At 41.6% G+C, this 21,966-nt stretch overlaps 1 protein-coding gene across 4 annotated transcripts in view; it reads left to right on the top strand.

Moving 5' to 3' along the window:
- The window catches only part of wdfy4 (WDFY family member 4), a 67,896-nt gene that overhangs the window by 8,454 nt on the left and 37,476 nt on the right, over positions 1–21,966 (top strand). For 2 of the 4 annotated variants that reach the window (XM_036126379.1, XM_036126377.1), the window contains exons 8-41: positions 716–876; positions 1,990–2,222; positions 2,329–2,462; positions 2,859–2,989; positions 3,182–3,283; positions 3,517–3,707; positions 4,586–5,292; positions 5,396–5,486; positions 6,985–7,199; positions 7,275–7,378; positions 10,369–10,582; positions 10,683–10,759; positions 10,843–11,061; positions 11,156–11,334; positions 11,427–11,658; positions 11,932–12,083; positions 12,162–12,273; positions 12,361–12,551; positions 12,654–12,806; positions 12,910–12,983; positions 14,560–14,718; positions 14,803–14,897; positions 14,993–15,086; positions 15,241–15,443; positions 16,195–16,361; positions 16,442–16,561; positions 16,668–16,832; positions 16,929–17,081; positions 18,623–18,749; positions 18,831–18,982; positions 19,322–19,560; positions 20,642–20,757; positions 20,859–21,050; positions 21,136–21,242. In XM_036126379.1, the coding sequence (XP_035982272.1) occupies positions 716–876; positions 1,990–2,222; positions 2,329–2,462; positions 2,859–2,989; positions 3,182–3,283; positions 3,517–3,707; positions 4,586–5,292; positions 5,396–5,486; positions 6,985–7,199; positions 7,275–7,378; positions 10,369–10,582; positions 10,683–10,759; positions 10,843–11,061; positions 11,156–11,334; positions 11,427–11,658; positions 11,932–12,083; positions 12,162–12,273; positions 12,361–12,551; positions 12,654–12,806; positions 12,910–12,983; positions 14,560–14,718; positions 14,803–14,897; positions 14,993–15,086; positions 15,241–15,443; positions 16,195–16,361; positions 16,442–16,561; positions 16,668–16,832; positions 16,929–17,081; positions 18,623–18,749; positions 18,831–18,982; positions 19,322–19,560; positions 20,642–20,757; positions 20,859–21,050; positions 21,136–21,242 (5,761 nt within the window). Of the gene's footprint in view, positions 1–715; positions 877–1,989; positions 2,223–2,328; positions 2,463–2,858; positions 2,990–3,181; positions 3,284–3,516; positions 3,708–4,585; positions 5,293–5,392; positions 5,487–6,984; positions 7,200–7,274; positions 7,379–10,368; positions 10,583–10,682; positions 10,760–10,842; positions 11,062–11,155; positions 11,335–11,426; positions 11,659–11,931; positions 12,084–12,161; positions 12,274–12,360; positions 12,552–12,653; positions 12,807–12,909; positions 12,984–14,559; positions 14,719–14,802; positions 14,898–14,992; positions 15,087–15,240; positions 15,444–16,194; positions 16,362–16,441; positions 16,562–16,667; positions 16,833–16,928; positions 17,082–18,622; positions 18,750–18,830; positions 18,983–19,321; positions 19,561–20,641; positions 20,758–20,858; positions 21,051–21,135; positions 21,243–21,966 lie in introns of all 4 variants that reach the window. The other 2 variants (XM_036126378.1, XM_021307538.2) reach the window with 1 other exon arrangement.

The raw sequence follows: 21,966 nt of genomic DNA, 5'->3' as shown, positions 1-21,966 counted from the left end.
TTTGTAGGAGGGAGCTTATCCACCCCACTCTGGCTGCCTTTGCATTTTAGGGCCCATTTTATGATTCTCTCATTTCTTTTGAAAAGTTGACATGGTCTTACTCCGTCTTACCTTTCTGAGCGGCTGCACTCTTACTCTCCTGCTCAGTGCGGCCGATCAGCTGCTCCTGGAGGCGCCGAGGTCTAAGAGGAAGCTCAGCGGGGACAGAGCTTTTAGTGTTGCTCCTCCCAGATTATGGAATCATCCTCCTTTAGATAGTAGACTCTTGACTGTCCACTTGTAAAACTCATAAAAACCTTTCATTCTTTAGCTTTTTGCACAGTAAAAACAAACTTCTTGTTTTTACTGTTTTATTGATTCTATTGTAGTTTTTAACTGTATGTTCTTGTTGTTCTTTCCTTGTTTTATGTTTTAAATGCCCTTTATTTTACATTTGCAGCACTTTGTTGCAGCTGGGGTTGTTTTAAAGTCCTTTATAAATAAAGTAAGCAAGTAAAAATGTTAAGGTGAAGAAATCCCTTTACAAGTCAGCGTAGCAGACAGAAAAAAGAAGCTGAAAGAAATGAATGCTATACAGCATCTTTACATGGCACAGCTATCCATAGAACAGATTTGTCAGCATCCTTAGTTAGAATGACAACACTTTTATTCATCTTTGCTTTGCGTTTTGTCTTTTTTTTGTTTTCTTTTGGTCTCCTGACTTCACAATTACAAGCTGTGAAGACGGCGTGCCCATGGATCAGTTTCAGCCCGTGCAGGAACTGCTGGCTCTGATCGCAGCTTTCACTTTTCTTGGAAAAGCAGAGCTGAAAGTGGCTCTCTGTGTGACCAATCCCCAGCCTGCAGGCTTCAAGTTTGACCCCCCACTCACTAAAGGTAGGTCAGGTCTTTCTTGAGACCCTCTTCTGCTAACGCTGTCTTATTATCTGTGCTTGTACCATGAGGATAAACTGTGTAGCTCCTCCTTCCGAATGCGCGCTCCAAACTGTGTAATTAGTAGCACATGCATGGCTCAGCAATGTTGGACTCGGGGAGGGGGAAAGCCTACTCAAAGGAACCACACGCTTCGTCCCTACTTTGCACTTTTGCCCTCGTATAATCCAGCTAAACCGTATCAACCCCCCTCGGCTGATTTCCCACAGACCCTGACTCCTCACTACCCGTACCGCTGGCCCCTCTGCAGTCTGCAGGCTCCCCCAGGTTAACAGGAAGCTGAGGTGATTATGTCTGGGATGATGAAGTGGAGGCTCCCCCTCTAACTCTGTTAGGATGCCCCACATCCATTCACCACTGGCCTACGCCAGGCAGTCATCTATCATTGACGCACGCATGCTCTTCCATCCAGCGCTCATAAATACAGCGTCTGGAATGTACATACACAGATCAAGCCACTCAGCAGCCATCCATCACATCAAGGAGCAGATCCGTTTCCAGCAGAGGGACCTGGAGCTGTTTTTTTTTTACAAACTTAACGTGACACAGTTTTAAGAGTGGAAATGAATCCCATTATTAAACAGTTATGTGTTTAAAAAAAAAAAAACAAGCAAAGGTTTGTTTATTTGCACATAAAATATAAGGCTTTTACTAAATATTTTGACAAGGCACCAAACAAATGCTATTAGGGGCGGATTATGCTACACTATTTGCATTCATGGCTGGAAATCTGTTTGTTTTGATTCAATCAGAGCACAGGGAACTTGACCGAGGTTTTGCGTGGAGGAGTTAATTCCTGCGTGTTGTGTATTGTAAATGCTGGTTTGCTCATTTTCCCGTAACTTTAGCTGTTTGACCTTTTTCAGAGCAAAGTCTTTCAGATGTAATCCGTCCAAACGGAGCGCGCACTTGTATTATGCAGGTTTCAATTACGTTATCGCACTCCTACAGTAGGGGCCTCTCAGTCCAGAGCTCCATTTTCAGTGTTATCGGTTTTAAAAGAATAAAACCTATTTAAAAAGCAAAAAAGTCTAACCCTACATTTAAAATCTTCAGGTCTGGCAGTAAAGAACCTTCCTGCCTTCCACCTGCTGCAGGCTTCTCTGCTGCGTTCCCAGGACTGTCTTTTCTGCTGTCAGCTCCTTCGAACTCTGCAGACGATCTGGGAGAAAGACCCGGCTAATTTCTTTCTCTTAGAGTGGACGGTGCAGTCGATGGCGCAGCTAGCTGTGCGAGTGAACTGTAAACCGCTGCCTGTCATGAAGATCTTCTTTTCAATGCTGGAGATGGTATGAACTTTTCATGCTTGCAGAACACGAACCACGCGTCACTTGTCTTTTTTTTTTTTTTTTTTTTGTTTAAATGGCTCATTTTAAGCGCTCCGTTATCTTCCAGGTGGTGTTTAAGTTGAACTATATACCCCATGAGACGCTGCGAGCCCTGCTGGGTGTACTGAAGCAGAACTGGGCTGGGACTGGCGGAGCGGCAGGGACAGAATTTAGCGTAGAGGCGCTCCGGAGTTTTCACAAGTGAGAAGTGACTATTTTTGGCAGTATTTGTAAAATAGCTTATTACCTTTGCATAAAGTTTCATCAGTTTAACCTTTATTCCTTGTCAGGATTTATATTATCTTGTATTTGTGACAGGTGGGGGAAAATACATTATTAGATTATTTTATTTACCTGGGAAAGTTTGTGTTTGCCGGAAATTTTGTTTTATTTTTTCTCTTTGTTCGAGTAAAACTTGTTTACTTAGCTTTAGTAAATGATTGTTGTAAATGATTATTATATTGACTATACAGTGCAAATAGTGTGTTAATACTTGTATAATGTTTCATCTATCTTTTGTTATAATGCTTTGTGCTGCTATCTCAAATTTTTTTTTCCTTATGGGGTTTAATGTATTGTATTATGTTATTTTTGTAGGATGGTTGTGCACAGCACTATGCTAACAGAGGTACTAAGTGATTGGGGAATACTCGAACTGCTGCTCGGAGAACTTCGCAGGAGGGCTAAGATCCTGAGGAAGGCTGGATTTGTATCTTCCCCCAAAGAAAGTGAGAATCAGCATTTTAATGTCCTGGCTTTTCTTATTCCTCATGAATAAAAGCTGAAACATATGCAACACATTTTTCCTTTGTTCTATAATATAAACTTAGGTTATCTACACTTGTTTTTGGACACTAAAAGTCTGAAAGTGTCTTAACTTAATAAGCAAAAAAACAAAACAAAAGTCCTCTTTGTTTTAGATCCCTTGCAGCCTCAATGTGTGGAGAGAAATGAGAGACAACTAACTAGCTGCATGCTTCAGGTTGTTTCAACCCTCACTTTGCGATCAATCAAAAACACAGGTATTTTATTTTATTCATGCAAATTTATGTGCAACAATACGGAGATCTGTCTTGTTTATTATACTCATTTTAAGTAGCTTTTCTAAAACCTTTTTAAAATAAATTTAAATAAATAACTAAATTGAACTGAGCTTTATTTATTCTAATTATTTTTTATTCACACAGGTATATTCAATACTGTACCTTTAAAAAAAAAAAAAAAAAAAGTAAACACTTTTCATATGTTTGTCCAGTGTCGCTGCGAGATCTCGGCATGGTGCCCTACATAAAGATCTTCTTGGACGATGACCAGTATCGGGGTCCGACGCTCAGCATCTTGGAGCAGCTTGCTGAGATCAACCCTGATGAATTCATGAGCACAGCAGTCGGAGCCCTCTGCTCCTCCACGCAGCAGGAGCTCAAGCTGAAGCTGGACCTCTTGCAGGTAGGCCGCACGTGCACGGCCGACAGCTCCCACGCACACACACCCTTATCCAGACGCACTCGGATGCGCACAGATCTCATCTGAGCTCTAAATGCAGTTTAGCACCACATTCGGCTTTAACCGTTCGTAATGCACTTAAAGTGTGATAAGCTTGTGAATTTATTTTCTGAGCATGTGGGACTTTGATCACATTACAGACAAATGCAGATTGATTTGCTAAAACTGATTTAGATGTTAACTCCGGGGCCGATTCGATTAGGCCGGCAGCATTGCGCTGTGGCGCTCTGAAGATTACCACCTCTATCGGATCAGTGAATGGGACAAAGATCTCATTAAAGCCTAACTAAGTTACACACCTACTGTATGTGTCCATTTTTATAGATGGCAGCGAGCGGAGCGCTCACACACACGGACGCTCTCCGTGTGTGTGAGCGCGCGCCTCCGTGCACCGGCCCGAGCGCGCCCGCGTGCGATGCTTCGTGCTAACGCGGTTATAGCAGGTGGCAATCAGATTGGCTACGACCTGGGTTGGCGAGTGTTGAGAGCCATTGTGATTACTCCAGTTTCACTTAATCACATTTTTCCCCGCGTTATGTCTCGCGCATTACCTACCTGATGGATTAGCTCGCCAAATTCAATAGAGATAATGCGATTTTGTTCACAACCAAAAACTAGTTACCAGAAGTGATTTATGATTTATCTGTATGTTTCATCTGTTTTTCGTGGCACTTTTTTAATTGACTAAGAAGATCGTCTTCGAGCCGAGACTCGGAGAAAAGCTTAGTCCCTGCGAAATCCATTCCCCCTCAAATAGGCGGAATAATTTGCTTGGTCATATGTGTTGTAAGTGTGTCTCTGTGTTGCTCTGTCTCATTTAGTCTGTGCTCAGAGTGTTGGAGAGCCCCAACTCCTGGGACCCCTTCAGGAAGGCCGGAGGCTTCACTGGGCTGCTGTCTCTGATGGTGGACATGGAAGGAGCTCTGGCCGACCCTCCGGAGGGGGAAGTGTGGAAGACTTTGGGGCCTCAACAGCTGCTGGACCTCATCCTCCTCACGCTGCACATTATGGCTCTGGCCGTCCATCTTCACGTTGTAAATGCACACCATTTTGACACTGGGGGGTTTTATGAAAGGCTCTCGGATGCTCTTCTCCATCTGGGCTGCTTTCACGTGGAAGGCCCAAAGTGGGATGGAGAGAAGTGCTCCTGTCCCAAAACCTCAGATGAAAACCAGTCTCCAGGAGAGAGCTTTTTCCGCTTTGTTGAGTTTGCAGAAGCCTCTGCAACTCCCAACAGTTCGCCGAAGCAAAGTCTGCCCATCACTCTTCAGACGTGCATACGGCTGCTCTCTTACCTCGACCACTTCGCCACAGGGACCTACTCTCCTCAGGCTCTGGGGCCAAAGCCCGACGGCCAAGGTGATGAGAATAATGAGACGCTATTTGGACCAGGAGGATGTGAAGGAGTTAATTCTGGACCTCCATCAGTCTTCTCTGGATCAGGTCCACAGTCCATGGAGGAGAAACTGGGAAGTGTCAGAAACACAGCACCCAGCAGTCCCACAATCAGCACAGTGAGCCAGTTCAGGTAGATATTACTCTACTCTTTTTAAATTTATATTATCTGGACAGGTTAACAGAAATGTCTGATGTCACATTGAGACCTGTTTGTTTTTCATGTTTTACAGCAGGCTCACATGTGATCAGGTTATTCTTCATCCAGGGGCAGTCCGAGTGATTATGACTCTCCTTCCACACGTGTTTGCTCCAGAGGACCCACAGGTAACTTGTCACAAAAGAACAGCGGCTGTTGTTTTGGTTAAATAGCTCTAAGAATTACACATATTAACAAATAAGAGCTGAGTAATTATGAAATTGTGTTTTTTTTTTTTTCCATCTGTAAACTGCTTGGCCTGTGGCATGATTGACAAGATCCTTCAGGCATGTGGATGGTACAGTTTCTGGAGAGTGTTGCTCATTCCTCTGATGTTCAACCCTAGATGTACTCATAATCTTATTGTGTGCCCTAAAGCATCATGTTTCACATGTTTTACATATGAAAAACCCCGCAGCTGTGACATACGGCGCCTTGCACAGAAGGATTTTGCCACATTTTGCTCACATTACACCCATAAACTATTTTATATGGCTAACAAATCTAATAACTTTATTCTGCCGTCCCTATATAGGGATTAGAATTGATATACCAACACAAGCAAATAATCACAAAGTTTTGGATTTCTATCCAGAGTAGAGGGGAACTCCCTTCCCCTCTACTCTGTAACTTTTAAATAATATCCAGTACAACTAATTGCCAGACATTACCTAACTGGTAAATTGGGTTCCCCTACATATAAATTATTCTCAATATAAATGCAGAGAAATTTAAATCAGGATTGTGTTATAAAAATGATATCCAGACATCTGGTCCTAATCAAAGAGAGGCAAAAAGAAAGCCATTTTTGAAAGAAATCCATAATAAGTACCGTTTGCTACTTGGGGAATAAAGCAAATATGTAGGTGCTCCGGTCAGATCCGATCAAAACTTTCCTTTTTGGGCTTCGTGTAAAGGGATATGTGTGTTGGAAGACTAACACTTCACATCAACCTGAACACAGCTTCCCCACGATGAACCATGGTGAATCATGCCGTTGGGATGCCTTTCTTCAGTAGGGACAAGGAGGCTGGTCAGGGCTGATGGGGAACAACAACAAAACAATGCTGGAAACAAAATTTGTTGGAGGCTGAAGTACACTTAGGACTGGTGTGGAGGTTCCCCTTTTAGCTGGACAACAGCCCTGAACATGCAGAACACCTTCAATGAAAGCATATTGTCGTGCTAGATCTGCCCGGATTAGGTCCAGACCTAAATCCAATTCTCTGTGGCAACAGTTTAAAAGTGCTCCTCATAGTCAGATTAGCTCTGTCTAATCTGCCTGAGTTATCTTGCAAAGAATGGGCAGAAATATCCGCATGTAAATGTGCAGAGCTGGTAGGGATGCAGGACTTACTGCTGTAATTTCGGTGAAAGATTTGTACCTGTGAAAAAAGCCATGCATTAGTTTAATTTCCTTTCACTTCCCAACTACAACTACTTTATTACTCCCACTACTTTACATTTGTCCATCACTTTCAATCCAAATAAAATGTATTGAAGACTGACGTTTTAATTTGTTAATGTATTTTTTGATTGTTTTAAGCTGACACTCTTAGAAATGACCTTGTTAAAATGCAAAAAGGCTTACATTTATTTCTCTCTTTTTCTTTTTTTTTTCTCCAGTTGTCTATGGAGGTCCAGTTCTCACTGGCTCACCACATCCTGGCCATGGTCAAATCAGAGCGAAACCGACAGATAATGTGTAAGGGGGGACTGGTGTCCACTCTGCTGACACACTGCCGCAGCATGCTGCTGTCTCCAAACCACCACCTGCATCTCCCTGTGACATGTATTTTCGAGAAGCTCTCCTCTCAGGCCATCTCTTGTTCTGACTTCAGGTTAGGCACAGTCCGTTTCTGGGGATTCATTTTTGAGTGTGCGTGCTAATGTATTCTGTATCTGTATCCTCTCAGGAAGTTCCTGTGTTTAGGAGATCCTCTGATGTGCTTGGTGAACCGAACATCCAAGCAGGCTCAGCTGGAAAGCGACCAGACACTTGAGACACCATGTTCACAAAGTAAAACTTTTTTTTTTCACAGTTATGTTATTGTTGTATAACTATTAGAAGTCCTGAGAGGCAAGTGAATATATTTTTGTTATTGTTGTACCTGTTTTATAAGTGTGACTTAAAGTAGGGGTGGGCGATATGAAGAAAATCTAAAATCATGATATCTTTGGGCTATATCGCGATACACGATATATATCACGATATATTCAAATAACCTTGAAAAACAAATGTTTTTAGCCAAATGGTGCCTAAAGTTGCATTGGCATATCTCATATTAACGTGTAAATTTTTGCTTGAAAAATTTATTGCAAAATAAAAATGAATTTAAAATGTTATATTTTAGCCATGTTTTAACCACAGCTGCACATAGAAGCTTTTCACAACTTACAATATTGTCACATTAAAGCTCTTTCATGGTCAACACTGGACCTTAAAAAACAGAACATCCCAGCGGCCAAAAGGAACACCAAGGAAAAATCGGATACAAATTAAACCTGAAATAAAAGGTGCTCTTGCTCGCTGTCTCGTCAACATAAGTAATCGCACGGGTCACGACAGAGCGCTTTCTGGCTTGGAGGCAGAACGAATGATGCGTTCACAGAATGTGGGAGAAACTAAACTCAGTGAATTAAATACAACGGCTCAATCTTGCCGTGAAAATTTGCATGCGATGGTCTCGATTGTCAGGAGTTGTCTACGGATGAACTCAGAAGCACACACACATGGGACTAAAATAGAGAGTCTTTATTGCAAGGTTGATGGATGGAGGTTTGATGAGGCTAGAGGAGCAGGTAGCACAGGAACCGGAGTGAAGATGATGGCAGGAGCTGACGGCCCGGACGAGAGTCCATAATAATCAAGGTGACCGGGAAGCTCAGTGCTGCAGGGCTAGCAAACCCTGTGGCAACACCAGGGCACAGATCAGAACTTCTCCAGGGCGGCTAGTCAGGTTAGCAGTTCTTTGGAGACACCAGGGCATAGAGCAGAGCTTCTCCGGGAACAGAGTACAGAGTTTTTAGAGAGACTGGCAGGACTAACCTTATACAAGAGAGCAGAAACAAAACTTCCGAGGCAAAAACGAGGACTGGCATGGAGAGGTGGATGACTGAAGACGGACCGGCGCTAGAGTGAGACAGAGGGAGGCTTAAATAGGGAAAGTAGCAGGTGAAATGCATCTGACTGAATAATTAACCACAGGTGTGACAGACTGCAAAGGGAGTGAAGGGAAAGCTTAAGTGAGGGGAAGGAGAAACTAAAAATAAATAAAGTCAAATCATAACTAAAACTAAAACAAGGTGGAAAAACAGAAAACTAATGGTAAACAAAAGCCGAATCAAAACTAAACCATGACAGCGATAAAGTAATTTTCGAGGAAAACTCGAGATACATCGAGTATATTCGATATAACGCCCACCCCTAACTTAAAGTTGTCCTTCCTAATGACCCTAAGGTCATTTTTTGTGTGCATTGATATTTTTCTTGAACAAAATCTGATATTATTTGAATAAAACAAATAGATTTTCTTGGCTCTCTTTTTAAATCATAAAATCTCAAAATAGTACCATAACTAGCGATGGGTACCGTTCACATTTGAACCGATACGGTACCGATACCGGTACTCAACGATACCTATTTTTAGTACTTTTTTCAATTTAACATTTATTTCTCAATATATAAACATGTTTGAATCTGCAAATGAACCTTATGAAATAATGTATTGATTGCAATGCATTCCTTGAATCCACACCACATAAAGCAACTTGTTACCAAAACAAAAGTTATGAGAGGCACACAGAGTGAACAAGGTCAATAAGTGAATGAAGCTGTGTATGAATCAAATTCAGAACATTGTTTTAACAGTTTCAAAGAAAAAAAAGACTCTATTAAGAACATTATATTTTATCCTGCTTTGTAATCCAGGGTGGGATACATTTGTAACATGGAAACAGGGAGGCTCTCTACTCTGCTCTCTTTGCTCTGACTGCAGGCAGGTTTCAGTGACCAGGTGTTTCCTCAGATTAGAAGTGTTCATGCCGCTTCCCTTGCACTCCATGTCACAATTATTGCCGGCATGTAAAATCACCCACTATAGTGATCCGTCAGTGTCACAATGATGTGCTTTGGTATCGAAACATGGTACCGTTTGTGTTTGTGTGAAGCTGTACTCTGTAGTGCCGACGTACCTATAAAAGTACCGAATTCAGTATCCATCCATAACAAACACAGAAAAATCAATGTGGTAAAATCAGTCTTGTTAACATTTTTTAGAAACTTTAAACTTAAACTTATCTGCTGTTTCCGTTGAAGGTAAGAGGTTGATGACCGTTGTGAGTAGAGGTTGACCGATCAGCTGGCCGATTTTTTTTTTTTTTTTTTTTTTTTCTATGTTCGCCAAAACCATTAGCACACTCAGCTTCAGATTGTTCACATTGCTTTTTATTTACTAATTTTTTGTGGTATTGCTGTTTACAAATATTCTCATGAAGGTCTTTTACACTACAAAGGCCTCTAGCTGCTTCATGAAGTGCACAAACATTTCAGTGTTAAGTTTGTTTTTATTGTCATATATTTATATGTTTTACATCGTTTGCTATCCATTGTTAATATGAATTCTTAATAAATGTTTATTTTTTTGTTTAAATTGAGACTTGTGTAACATTTGTTACCATGGTGTCATTTTTACCTTGTAAACGGGGGAAGAAAAAGTAATATTGGCTTCAAGAATCGTCCACAAAACAATCGGCAGCACATATTGGGGATCGGTTAGACTGATGTCAAAATAATCGTCATCGGCTTTAAAAAAAAAAACCTGTATCTGTTGATCTCTAGTTGTAAATATTTGTGTATCTACGTGTAAAAGGCAGTTTAGCTCAACCTATGAATTTTCAAGTTGGCCTGCCTTAGGGACAAGTCCTTCAAACACCGTTTCTCTCACTTTGCCTTTCAGAGCTTCTGCAGAAATCAGGTCACTCGTTAAACTTTCTTGTCTTTTTAACCAGATCAGAACACAAAGGCAGAATCCGCTGACTCTTCCCGGAAGACACTGAAACGGACCTTCAGCTTGTTGCAGCCTACAGCCTCATTCGGTTCTGCCATCTCTGTCCACCAGATCGTCACTCTGGTGTCCATGACAGTACCGCGCACCTTCAGACCACACCGACTGTCTTCCTCACCTGCCTTTGTAGAGTTTGACATGAGTGAGAGTGGATATGGGTGAGTTGTTTACAAAAAGGTCTTTTCTTTTGTGTGTTGCCAGAAGATGTGCGGTAGTAAAAAAAAAAGGTAATACAACTGATTTTATGTTTGCCCGTAGGTGCCTTTTACTCCCGTCTTTAGCCACGGTGAAAGGCGTGACTGCTGATTCCATCTCAACTGGAGGAATTGGAGGAGGTAAGTGATAATTCGTGCGGTTTAACTACTTCACGTGTGACCTATTTGTGAACAAAATGCCCAATACTTCTCTTGTGTTTAAGAATGCAGGGGCTTTCCGCCAGCAGCCGGCCTGTCATTCACCTGCTGGTTCCAGATCAACAGGTTCAGCTCGGCTTGTGATTCCCACCCGATCCGTCTGCTGTCAGTGGTGCGCCACATGTCCCGAACTGAACAACAGTACATCTGTTTGTCGGTCTCTTTCTCGGCCTACGATGGCTGTCTGGTCATATCCACAGAGGAGGAAACGTTCACATACCTAGGTGGGAGAAGCTGACTCCCTCTAGTTCTCTGAATTGCCAGGCCGCCCAAGTAGAGACCCACACGATAGTAAGAAGGTCTGCTGCTGTTTTACAGATATGCTGGAGCCAGAGGTTTGCACTCCGACCTCCCTGCCCTCGTCACTGAGGTTCCGCTGCTCTAGCATGCTGGTCCCTGGCCAGTGGCACCATTTGGCTGTCGTCATGGCCAAAGATGTCAAGAAAAGCTGTATAACTTCAGCCTACTTCAATGGAAAGGCATTGGGAACCGGAAAGGTAGACTGAAGAAGAGAGGGGGGTAGCTGATAACTCAACATACGTATCCAACGTGTCATAGCATCTCATTTTCCTATCCCTGTTTCCGTTAGATGAAGTATGTTCAGCCATACCCAGGTCAGTTTGTCTCCATGGACCCCACAGCTGTGATTGATGTGTATGGACTGATAGGGACACCAGCCATGTGGAAAGATCATGCAGCTTTAGTATGGCGCGTGGGTCCCTGTCACCTATTTGAAGAGGTGTTGAGCTCAGAGGCCGTGGCTGTTGTTTACACGCAAGGCACCGCATACCTAGGGAACTTCTTGGCTCTGCGCGACATGGGTAAGTCTGTGTTTCGAAACCCATCTGAAAGGACGTCTTTTGTTTACTTTAAAAAAATGTACTCCAGATTAAATTCTCTACTCTAGTTTTAGTCTTTGATTTTCATGTTCATCTAATGTTCTTTGCATTACCATAAGAGGTCCTTGTTCTGTTGCAGTGTTGGAACGAAATTTGAACCTCTTAGTTTCAAAGTTTGGTAATGTTTAATGTGCACGAAAAGAAACGTTTATTCCAAAAGGGCATTATGGTTACATGTTTGGTGTTTGTGTCCAGGCCCCGATCCAAACGCTGAGTGTTTCCCGCTCAGGCTGGTTCCTGAGGAGAGAATCTCTTTTGGCATCAATCCTGCAATTTCTACGTTAACAAGTGTGGTGCAGATCAGAGAGGATTACAATGAGGTGGACTGCAGACTGATCGCTAAAGAGGTAGGTTAGAGGCAAACCCCTTGTCATCACGTTTCTCTTCTTTTCACAAAAGATAACACCAATTGCGTGTGATTACAGATGGGGATAACATCTCGAGATTCCTCCACACCTGTTTTTCTCCTACCAAACATTAGCAAGCATCTGAGTGGTACAGCGCGCACCATAGGCGCTGCCTTGATTGGACATTTTGGTGAACAAATTAAGGTTTTGAAAAGTTAATTGAAAAGTCTTTGCCTCTTATGTGCGTTATTTGTTTAAGTCTCTTTGTATTCCCCAGGTGTCCGAACGTTCACGCCAAGGTCTGCTTCCAGTGGTTTCCTGTATGTTGGCGGGCCTTCCGTTGTTCTCAGTCTTGTTGCGATGGCGCCAGATGACAGCTCTTTGTATGCGGCTATTAAAGTTCTTCTTTCTGTGCTGGAAACCAACTCCGCAATGCAGAGTGAAATGAACCGAATCAATGGATACAAGGTTTTTCTGGGCTTAGTAGCACAGTTTGTAATGTCCCTATTGTCTCAGCCATTAATATTTTGTTACAGATCTGATCCTTTGTTGTTGTTTTTTTACTTCTAGTTATTAGCCTTCTTACTGAAGATGAAAAGCAGTCTTGTCAGCCATCGAACCTTCCAGCTGGTTATGTGCCTCTCCAGTTCGGTGGAGATGAGCTGTGGGACTGGTTTCCTACAGAACACACCTGCTTTCCAGGCTCTGTTGTGTGATCTAGAGGTAAAAATCAATATAGTTATTTTAAAGTTAAGCATACATGCTAAAACTTTTTTTTAAAACTGCAACAAAAATCTGATGTTTTTTCTTTATCCCGTGTTTTCAGGTGTGGCAGAACACACCAGACAGTCTGGACCTCTCAGTCCTGAAATACTTTGCTGAAATCCTGAAATCTTCAAGGTAATCTTATCTTAATTCCTACAGCTAACAAAAACGATGAGGGGGGGCTGTGGCCATTACTCACAGAAGAGCTTGAACCACACTGGTTTCTTTTTGTGTTTGCCACTTTGTCAAAGAAAAGCCTTTTCATTGTATTTAGCGTTAGGGATGGACTTGAGATTTATAACACGATTTTTACTGTAGTCTGAGTGCAAGTCCTGGAACGGTCGTATGCTATTAGAGGTAGCACTGATGTTGGATCAGAAAGCTAGACGATGGGCAGTACCAAAAGCACATTAGGGTCACGGTTGTGTTAGGACGTCTGTGAGTAACTGTGTGTGAACTGAGGCTAGATGTATACGGGTTAGTCTGTGTGGTAGCATTCATTTTGTACGTTTTATGGTATTTCATGGAAACATCCTTTGTATTCACAACAAAAATCTCTTTGTACTCAATCTTCTCAGAGCCGAGTAAAAGCAGGAACGTCTAAGGTCTTCTCACTAAGTCTATTTCAATAATATACACACCTGGGACCAACAGTCACGCTCGGTGACACACCATTCCCCTGAGTGAATGTGTGCAGAGGTTGCCTTCAGTATTTGCTTAGAGCCATTAGATCGTGTTGCTTGCCTAAGTCCAGCCTATTGCACGGTGTGTAGTTGTAATCTAGCCTGCCGGATGAATTCTCGCAGTAGCTGCTGCTATCACATCTGTTTGGTCAGAATCCACAATTTTATCATTGAAAGAAGAACAGCAAGAAGTGCCTTGACCACCGTACCTTCTTGTGGTTTCCCATGGCACCTGCTGCTTACTTTTTAATTTGATACCGTGATTGGCTAAAACCCATCTCTGGTAGGCGGGCACTAGGTGTCGCTTCACCCAATCAGCTAGAAAGTTCTGGTGAATGTCCTTCCTTTCCCCTAACAGATTCAAACGAAGTAGTCCCAGATTGATAATGTGCAGGACGGAGAGTGCTGAACATTATCAATCTGGCTGGCCGGGTTTGTGCGCTTGTACAAGAAGATACATTTGTATTGTATTACGATTACGATGCTCTTTCTGTGGATAAGGTTCCGCATTGTACAACTTTAAATGTGGCATCAACTTTAAATAAATAAGACTTTGGCGTCTGAGAACCAAAGTCTCTGCCTCCTATCATTGGATGCCAACGAAGTAATTGAGTAATAGAAAGAGCTAAAATAGGTTTTTCCTACTTTGCCGAGATGCAACATTGGTCAACCGGTGGTGGAGATCCTGAATACCGTAGCGGGTCTTAATCCCGCGTGAAGGGGGACTAACTTATTTTAATTTACTGTTAATTCTCACAACCAACAAAATCGTGTAAAACAATAAAGAGGACCTTGTTCTGAATTGACAACCTTTATTGGCTGTTCTGTCGATGAGCGCAGAAGCCTGTCATCAATTTCACCGAACTGTAGGGCAGAAATAGTCAAGGGGACATTCAACAGAATCAGTCAGGAAGGCTTGAGGAGAGGACTGAGTGCTTGTATGGATTGTTGAATTAGATTTCCTGTCTGGGAACAGATTGTGATTGATATCGGCGCTGTTTCTGTTTCCCTCATCATAAACTGAGCAGTGACGGCAGGAATGCGGAGGTCATGCACAGCGTGGGCCTGCTGCCTAAGCTACTGTTTGACTTGAGTGATCCGGCTGTGACCGTCCAAAGGGTTCACATTATTTCTGCCATCATCACTTCCCTGCTGAAGGCTCACCTGACTTCTTCGGACATAAGCAGGTAGAGTCTGGGATTTGTTTACTAGATACCGACAACCTGTTTTCTGATTTAATGCTTTCTGCGTGTCTCTTTTTGTGTGAAAAGACTCGGCCTTTTCCTGGTCTACACACTCCCTCCATCCAGTGCAAAATCTGAAGGCAGCGAGATATCGGAAGGTGATCTTTCAAGTGAAATGTCAGGTACTGTTAATAATCCCCGCCCTCATCCCACCGATACGTACCTGACATCCAACCATGTGTGACTGATCCAGACGTGCTTTCTCTCCGTGCTGTAGCTCAGAGTTCAGGTCCAACCAACCTCATCTGCATCCGCAACAAGATGCTGCTGGTACTCTGTGAAATCCTCACGTCAGACAGCCTTCAAAAAAAGTGAGGGTCAATGCTTTAACCTTTTGCTGATCACCAGGGTCTAAATAAAAAGCAAGCATATATCTTTTTTGTCATAAAGTCATGTCATGGTAGGAAGATTTACCCAAATTAACCAGTTATGTTTCTTTTTTTTGTTTGTTTTTCTCCCAATAAGTCACCAGGCGACAGTGTTTGAATCTCTTGGCAGTGATTGGTTCCTGCTCTTCCTTCAGGCCCACCTCCACCCTTCCACTTTGAAACTGGGCCTGGTCCTGCTCACACAGTTTCTGTCCAGTCCAGGCCAGCAGGGCAGCTTCAGAGAGGGGGTGATCCCAGGAACGCTCATAGAGGGCATAGAGGAGCCATTTGTTATCATGGGTAGACACAAATTATTTTTTAGCCCATTATACTGGAATTATGTTGGTTTTATTTAAACTACTTTAATTAGTCCTGTTTAGAATAAATAGAATTGTGTTACACGTTATTTAATTAAACGTATCTTGCTTTTCAGTTCTTCCTTTTCTCATTTAAATCAATCGGCTTTGGTCTATATAAAGTGGAACTGAATTCCTCGTAATTGTTGCTCCACAGTCCCTCTTCCACCTATGTTCTGACATGTGTCTGAAAGCAACTTGTTTTGGTGCTGTCTCTTTAAATGCACATGAGGCACTTCCCACCCTGAACCCCCCCTCCATGTTGCAAAGCGTTCTACTCCATCCTGTTCATCCATTGTTGTAGTATGCTGGAGGACGGTGTAACGAATTGTGTGGGTCAATACACCCAAAATACAACACTAGTACTACAAAAAATACATAAAACAGCAACACATATCAACAGTTTTGTTCATGTACAGTTTTCCTCTTTCTCTGTCTTGTGTTTTTTAAGGCAGAACCATTTGTAAAATCCCTTTTGTTCACACAACTGCTTGGTACATACCTGCCCTCAGTCCATTTTGCAAAGTCTTAAACAGATGGTGTTTTAAACTCAGTCAATAAAACATGCTTCTAGTCTTGTGTGCAGAATTGAAATTTCTCTAGTCTGCACATTTGCATTAAAAGAAATTGATCTATTCCAGTAAATTTGTTCAAAAAGTAAAACTTCTGTCTCTGACCTCCTTGCCTCGTACCAGACAACCTTCGAGCCCAACCATGGTCTCAGGAGTGCCTCAGCCCCACATGTCCAGGTTTTGATGTTCTCCAGGAGCTGTTGGTCAGACACACTCACCTGCCACAGGTATATGAAGCTCTAGCTGCTGTTCTGCTTGGGAGGAGCTCACACCACACTACAGAGGGAGAGGTGCGTTACTCTGCACGGTCCTGGATCCCCCGCGTTGCCACCAGTGTTGTCATCATCCTTGCACTGAATCTCACTTGTAGGTCCATTTGGATGACGCGCTGCAGTCGTTGATTGAGAGCCAGCGGGAAGCTCCATCTCAGCAGCTTTGTGTGGAAGCTGCTACAACACTCCTGGAGCTGGTTAAAGTTATCATCTCTCAGGTTAAGAACTTAGAAGAGCCCGGATCCTACAAAGTTTTATTTTATTTATTTTTTTATACAGGAAACGTTCAGCAACGTGAATGTGTTTCTCTTGTTGTTTCTGAAGCCTTTTTCTGCAGACCCATCTGATAGCGATGCGCCATGGGAGGTGCAGCTAACAGCAAGTGTGATGCAGTTTCTTTGCCTCCTCCACAATCTCCGGCCAAGAGACCCACTGTGGGCATCACCCAAATTCCTGCGTTCAATCGCCAGCGTTGTTTATCCTGTGGAGGTTTCTGAAGTTTGTTGTGTTATTGTGGTTTCATTATATTCTCATGCGAGTTGTCATCGGTAGAGTTTAATTGCCCGGTATTCTCTCTTACCTCAGGTTAAGCCTTGCGAAATGAGTGAGAGAGAGGAAACATTCAGCACTCATCCAACTAGGAAGCCGGTACTCGATTTCATTCGTATTCTGCTGATGGACAATCTTCTGAACGTGTGTGCAAACGCCGATACACATCCTGTGGTTCTGCTGCTGGAGGTGAATTCACACCCGACACCATCAGTCACAGTGCCGGTCCATAAGTTAAATATGAAATAAACATAGGGTTTTATTATGCAACACACTGCTTCAGTATCAATGTTTGCACAAGTTCAGATTTGTAATGGACTTTCTTTCAGAATATAGATGATGCTCAAAAATGTACATACACCAACACTGACATTTGATATTTGGATACATCCTTGGCAATTTGTTATATTAATATGACGAAGAACCATATTAGTCAAGCATCTTGACGGAGGGAATGAAAGCTAAAACAGAAATAAAATGAGTCAGTTTCCAGTTCACAAAGGAAAAGGTAAAGGTGGATGCTTGTTTAATCCTACCACTATGTATCCCTTCTAGTATATAATGTACATCATAGCTGTGCAATCTACATCACCTATAGACTATCTGTTCTATTTAAAAATATTGGTAACAATAATTTGTTGTCCCTGTGATGGTTATCCAGTCTAAACCAGTTTTATCTGGTATATCTGGTACTTTTAGTGCATATACTGTATATCTGTTTTTCATCCTTTTTTATATCTATTATATCTCTTATTTCCTTTTAAATTGTATTGGCAAGGAACATTTATTTGTGTTGCACATTTCAGTACAAAGACAATGCAAAGTGCTTTAGATGATTAAAACATAGGAAAATAAAACAGAATAAAAGCAAGTTGGAATAAAATGTAGAAACAAAATAAAATATGGAAAAATAGAAACTAAAAGCAAACATTAAAAAACAGTTGGACTACAAAGTTGAACTAATTATGTTTCAGTAAAACAGTTTAATTAGAACAGTCGAAGGCAATCCTAAACAAACGTGTTTTTAATCTTGATTTAAAAGATCTGAGGCTTTCTGCACTTTTACAGTTAGCGATGTTATTTTCATCATCTTTTCTTCAATTTTATTCTTTCTTTTTTAAGCATCCCCCAACACGTAAAGCACTTTGAGCATCACTTGGACTGTTGTATAGGGCTACATGAATAAACTTTGACCTTGATTTAATATCGATGAACAAGTTTTTAATCGGCTTTAGCCTTGATGGATTCTGGGTTGTTCTTGAACATCTTAACTAGTTCCTTTTTTCTGAGGCTTGTTCCTAAACCTTTCATTAGCGCTTTTGCAATGAACATGAAATTAAACGTAAATGTGTTGTTTTTTTAGGAGTCTATTCATCTGTTTGAACCTGTATATGTAACGGCCAGAAGTATTTAATTTACAGATCCCAGCCACCATCAAATGATGCACACAACTGTAGATATGCTTTTGTTAAACGCCTCTTCTGTTTAATAAAACTCTGCAAAGCTATTTTTTCTCCAGAAGGTGCCACTCTACGCTCATTTACTAAACAAGGCAGAGCCAAGGTATTTCTAGATAATTATTTACCAATAAGAGAGCACCTCAAGCACCTCAAGGCACAAAACTGCATATTTTCTCACAAGTGTGTTCATCTAAACAAGCTTCACCCGCGTGGACTTGCATCATCTTTGCTCTTGTTGTTAGATGATGGGTTTTTCTACTTCTGGCCTAGTTTTGTCCTGACGGCACGTCGGTGGAGCAAAGGCAGAGTTATCAGTCTGAGCTGGTGGAGCTGATCATGAACATCATCCATATGCTCAGCTACGATGAGGATAACAACACCCATCTTACCTCGCAAGGTAACGTTGCAATGCACTGTTTTTATACACCTGAATGTGGACTCAACGGAAATAAAATAGTCTTTTTGCTTTTTCTGATAGACTGCAGTCGTGACATGCCCGAGGGAGAGATGGGTACTCTGATGGAGAATGTGGTGCTCTTCAGTCGGACTTTGCTGGAGAACCTTCACAATGCAATGTTCACTGGAGATTCTGAAACTTTACTTGACTTCCTGGCGGATCAGATCATGGTGGTAAGACCGAGATGAACGCCATTCACCAAATATATTTGATTAAATTCATAGTGCCACTTGCCCTGTCAATTTTGGCAACATGAGATAGGTGTTTGAATGCAAAAATAAGATTGATCAAGATTTTGAGGTGTATTGTATGCTGGTGAAGATTCTCAGTCATCCAGGTCATGGTCATTCCAAAAAAAGTAAAAAAAAACAAAACAACTGGACTTGTTTTCCAAAGTTTGAAGACGTTTCACTTCCTATGCAGGGAGCTTTCTTAATTCAAAAAGTCTGGAGTAATGTCGAGCATCAAGGATCAAGCCTTGAGGTGTATTCTGTCTGATTATGTAATTCTAGGCTGTGGGGAAAGCTCACTCTCAGAGGGAGAGGACGGTGTCCGCTCTCTACTCATGCACCAATAAAGTGCTGCTTCACTTCCTGTCCCAACCACGACAGTCCCAAGAAGAGAAAGAAGTCGTTATCAAGGCACTGCAGACCTTCATGGGACGCTGGGATGTTTTCATGGCAACCTTCAATGCTAATGTGAACTTCATCACCTGCCTTCTTCATTGTCTGCTACTCATTCGCTCTGGCAGGTAATGGAAATGGAAAAATGTAGGCCGCAGCCAATATTAGATCCTCACCATTCTATCACAGTATCAAACATATTTTTTTTTAGATTTGGGGGATTTTTTTTTAGGCTAAGGGACTTTCCGTGGGGTGAACCTATTTCTGTGTTCTGTATAGAGAGACATATTTGCATATATTGGATAAAAAAAAACATTTTAGCTGCTTTGCACACAAAAAAAAATTATCGGTTTATTGTTGTCACATTTGTCACTTCTACACTTAATGTTCTCCTGCTCCACCCTTCAAAAAACAATAACAAAAAAGTTACAACTACATACATGGAGCTATTTGGAGCCCCATGTATACTATACATGGTAGCGTGACCCATATGCAGAGGCCTTAGTCTTCAACGCGACTGTCCGGAGTTCAACTCCGGCCCATGGACCTTTCCTTCATTCAGCCCCCCTTCTTCTCAGTATACTTTCATTAAAGGCCGCTTGTGTCACATATACAAAAAAAGCAAACTTATTTTTTTCCTTCCAAAAAAGTCACTTTAATATCTAAGACTGGTAGGTAAGGGGTTAAAAATTCTGTTGTGTAAACAGAAGTAAATACTTTTATTTTTTAAATAAGAAAAGGTTAATAAATGTTAATACATACAGTATTATGGTGCTCTAAGTACTTTTTTCTGTTCCACCTGTGGTACAAAATGGAACCCCAAACTGACTGTGTTCGTAACAAGCAAAAATGTTTTTGTTGCAAGCAAAGGAAAAGTAAAGGATACTTCTTTCAGCCAGGCGACTAGAAGTGCGCAGCAATGTGCTTGAGAGTGCAGCCAGAAAATAATGTGCACACTTCAGCATCTGGCCTCTTAATAAAATCAAATTAATCAATCAAACTTTATTTATAAAGAGCTTTACACATCAAATTGACCAAAGTGCTGTACAGATAAAAATGAAAACATAAAATAAGAAATAAAACAATGTCAACAGTAAAACTAATGGAATAAGAATAACAATAAACACAACACAATAAACAGAACACAATAAATACTACTTGCAGTTTTCTATGTTATTAATTCAAAATTCAAAAACACTTCTTTTATAGCTACCCTGAAGGTTTTGGATGTGTGGCACAAAAGGGACACAACAAAAAATCGAGCCCCCTACCTCCCAGGACTAAACGGCCTTCCTGCCTCAGTAATGCAGCAGACATCATGACAGGTTTGATGCCCTCCATTAGAGATTTCCCATCTATTTGACTCATCAGACGATGCATAATGTGTTTTTTTTTTTTTTTTTGTGTGTGTGTGTGTGTTTTCTAGATGACAAAGAGCTCGTGTCCTTAGCAGAGGCCTGCTGGTCAAAGGTCCTTTCTGAAAGGCAGCACATGCTTGAAGAGAGCTTGAAGGTTGAGATCTCAGCGAGCAGTGCGACTGAGACGAAGCCGGTTACCATGACCGAAATCAGCCCCCTGTGGGAGGAGATGGCACACAAAGCTTGGCAGCTATACACAGGTAAGCTCACGCTCTTCTCACAACGCACAGGGTTAAAAAGCTGTGGCTGTGAGTGCCCGGCTGATGTTTGTTTTTGTCTTCTCAGAATCTCAGAAGACAAAAGCGGCCAGCAGATCTCAGAGGACGCTTGATGTCATAGGTAGCGCTCTACGCGCTGCTTTGGGCAAAAGTCAAGAGTCGATAAAAGCAGAGGTACTTCCACAACGCCTTGCACTGTTTCCATCTTGTCACCTTGAAAGCAAATTTTTGTATGTATTTTTGCAGAGTGAAAGTGCTAAATGGCTTTTATAGAGGTCATCTAATTCAAACGCAGTGCACACATCTTCCCTTTATGGAAGAGTAGACGATAATTCAATAACAATATATTTCGATCGAAAGACGTATATCGATGAATGCAAAAAGGGTCAATAAAAAGTTCAATGGATCAAACTTTTTCCTTCCTTATGCATTTTGGCCATGTAGGTTAATATTACAGTCATTACATCCTTCCAACCAATCACAAACGCAGACCTCGCCCCCTTCAAAGAGTTCAAAGAGCAGATGGGTTTTTTTTCTTTTTTGGTAAAAAGTTGGTTGAATAAATGGTTGAGTTTGAATTCAGTGTTTGTGTGTTCTCTATCTAAAAATAGGTCGCTAAGCAACAGCATAAAATGGCCAGGACTGCACTTAAAATAGATGTTTTGAATTTGTTGATAATTATTGATATCGATCGATCGATATGATTTTTATTTAATCGATATCGAGTAGCATGAAGAAATCCATTATTGAAAGAAAGTCATATAGGAGACACAGAAAACATGAAAGAAGGCGCTCACGTCCGCTACTGCCAAAACATGTTTTTTTTTTTTTTTTTTTTGTCGTGCATTAAAAATGTGAGGTTAGGTGGGGAGAAAAGATAACTCCACATCACCGCCAC

This window comes from Fundulus heteroclitus, chromosome 22 (assembly GCF_011125445.2).
Source record: "Fundulus heteroclitus isolate FHET01 chromosome 22, MU-UCD_Fhet_4.1, whole genome shotgun sequence".
In the NCBI taxonomy this organism is placed as follows: domain Eukaryota; kingdom Metazoa; phylum Chordata; class Actinopteri; order Cyprinodontiformes; family Fundulidae; genus Fundulus; species Fundulus heteroclitus.
Note: the sequence above shows the minus strand (reverse complement) of the source record. Positions and strands in the feature narration are given on the sequence as shown.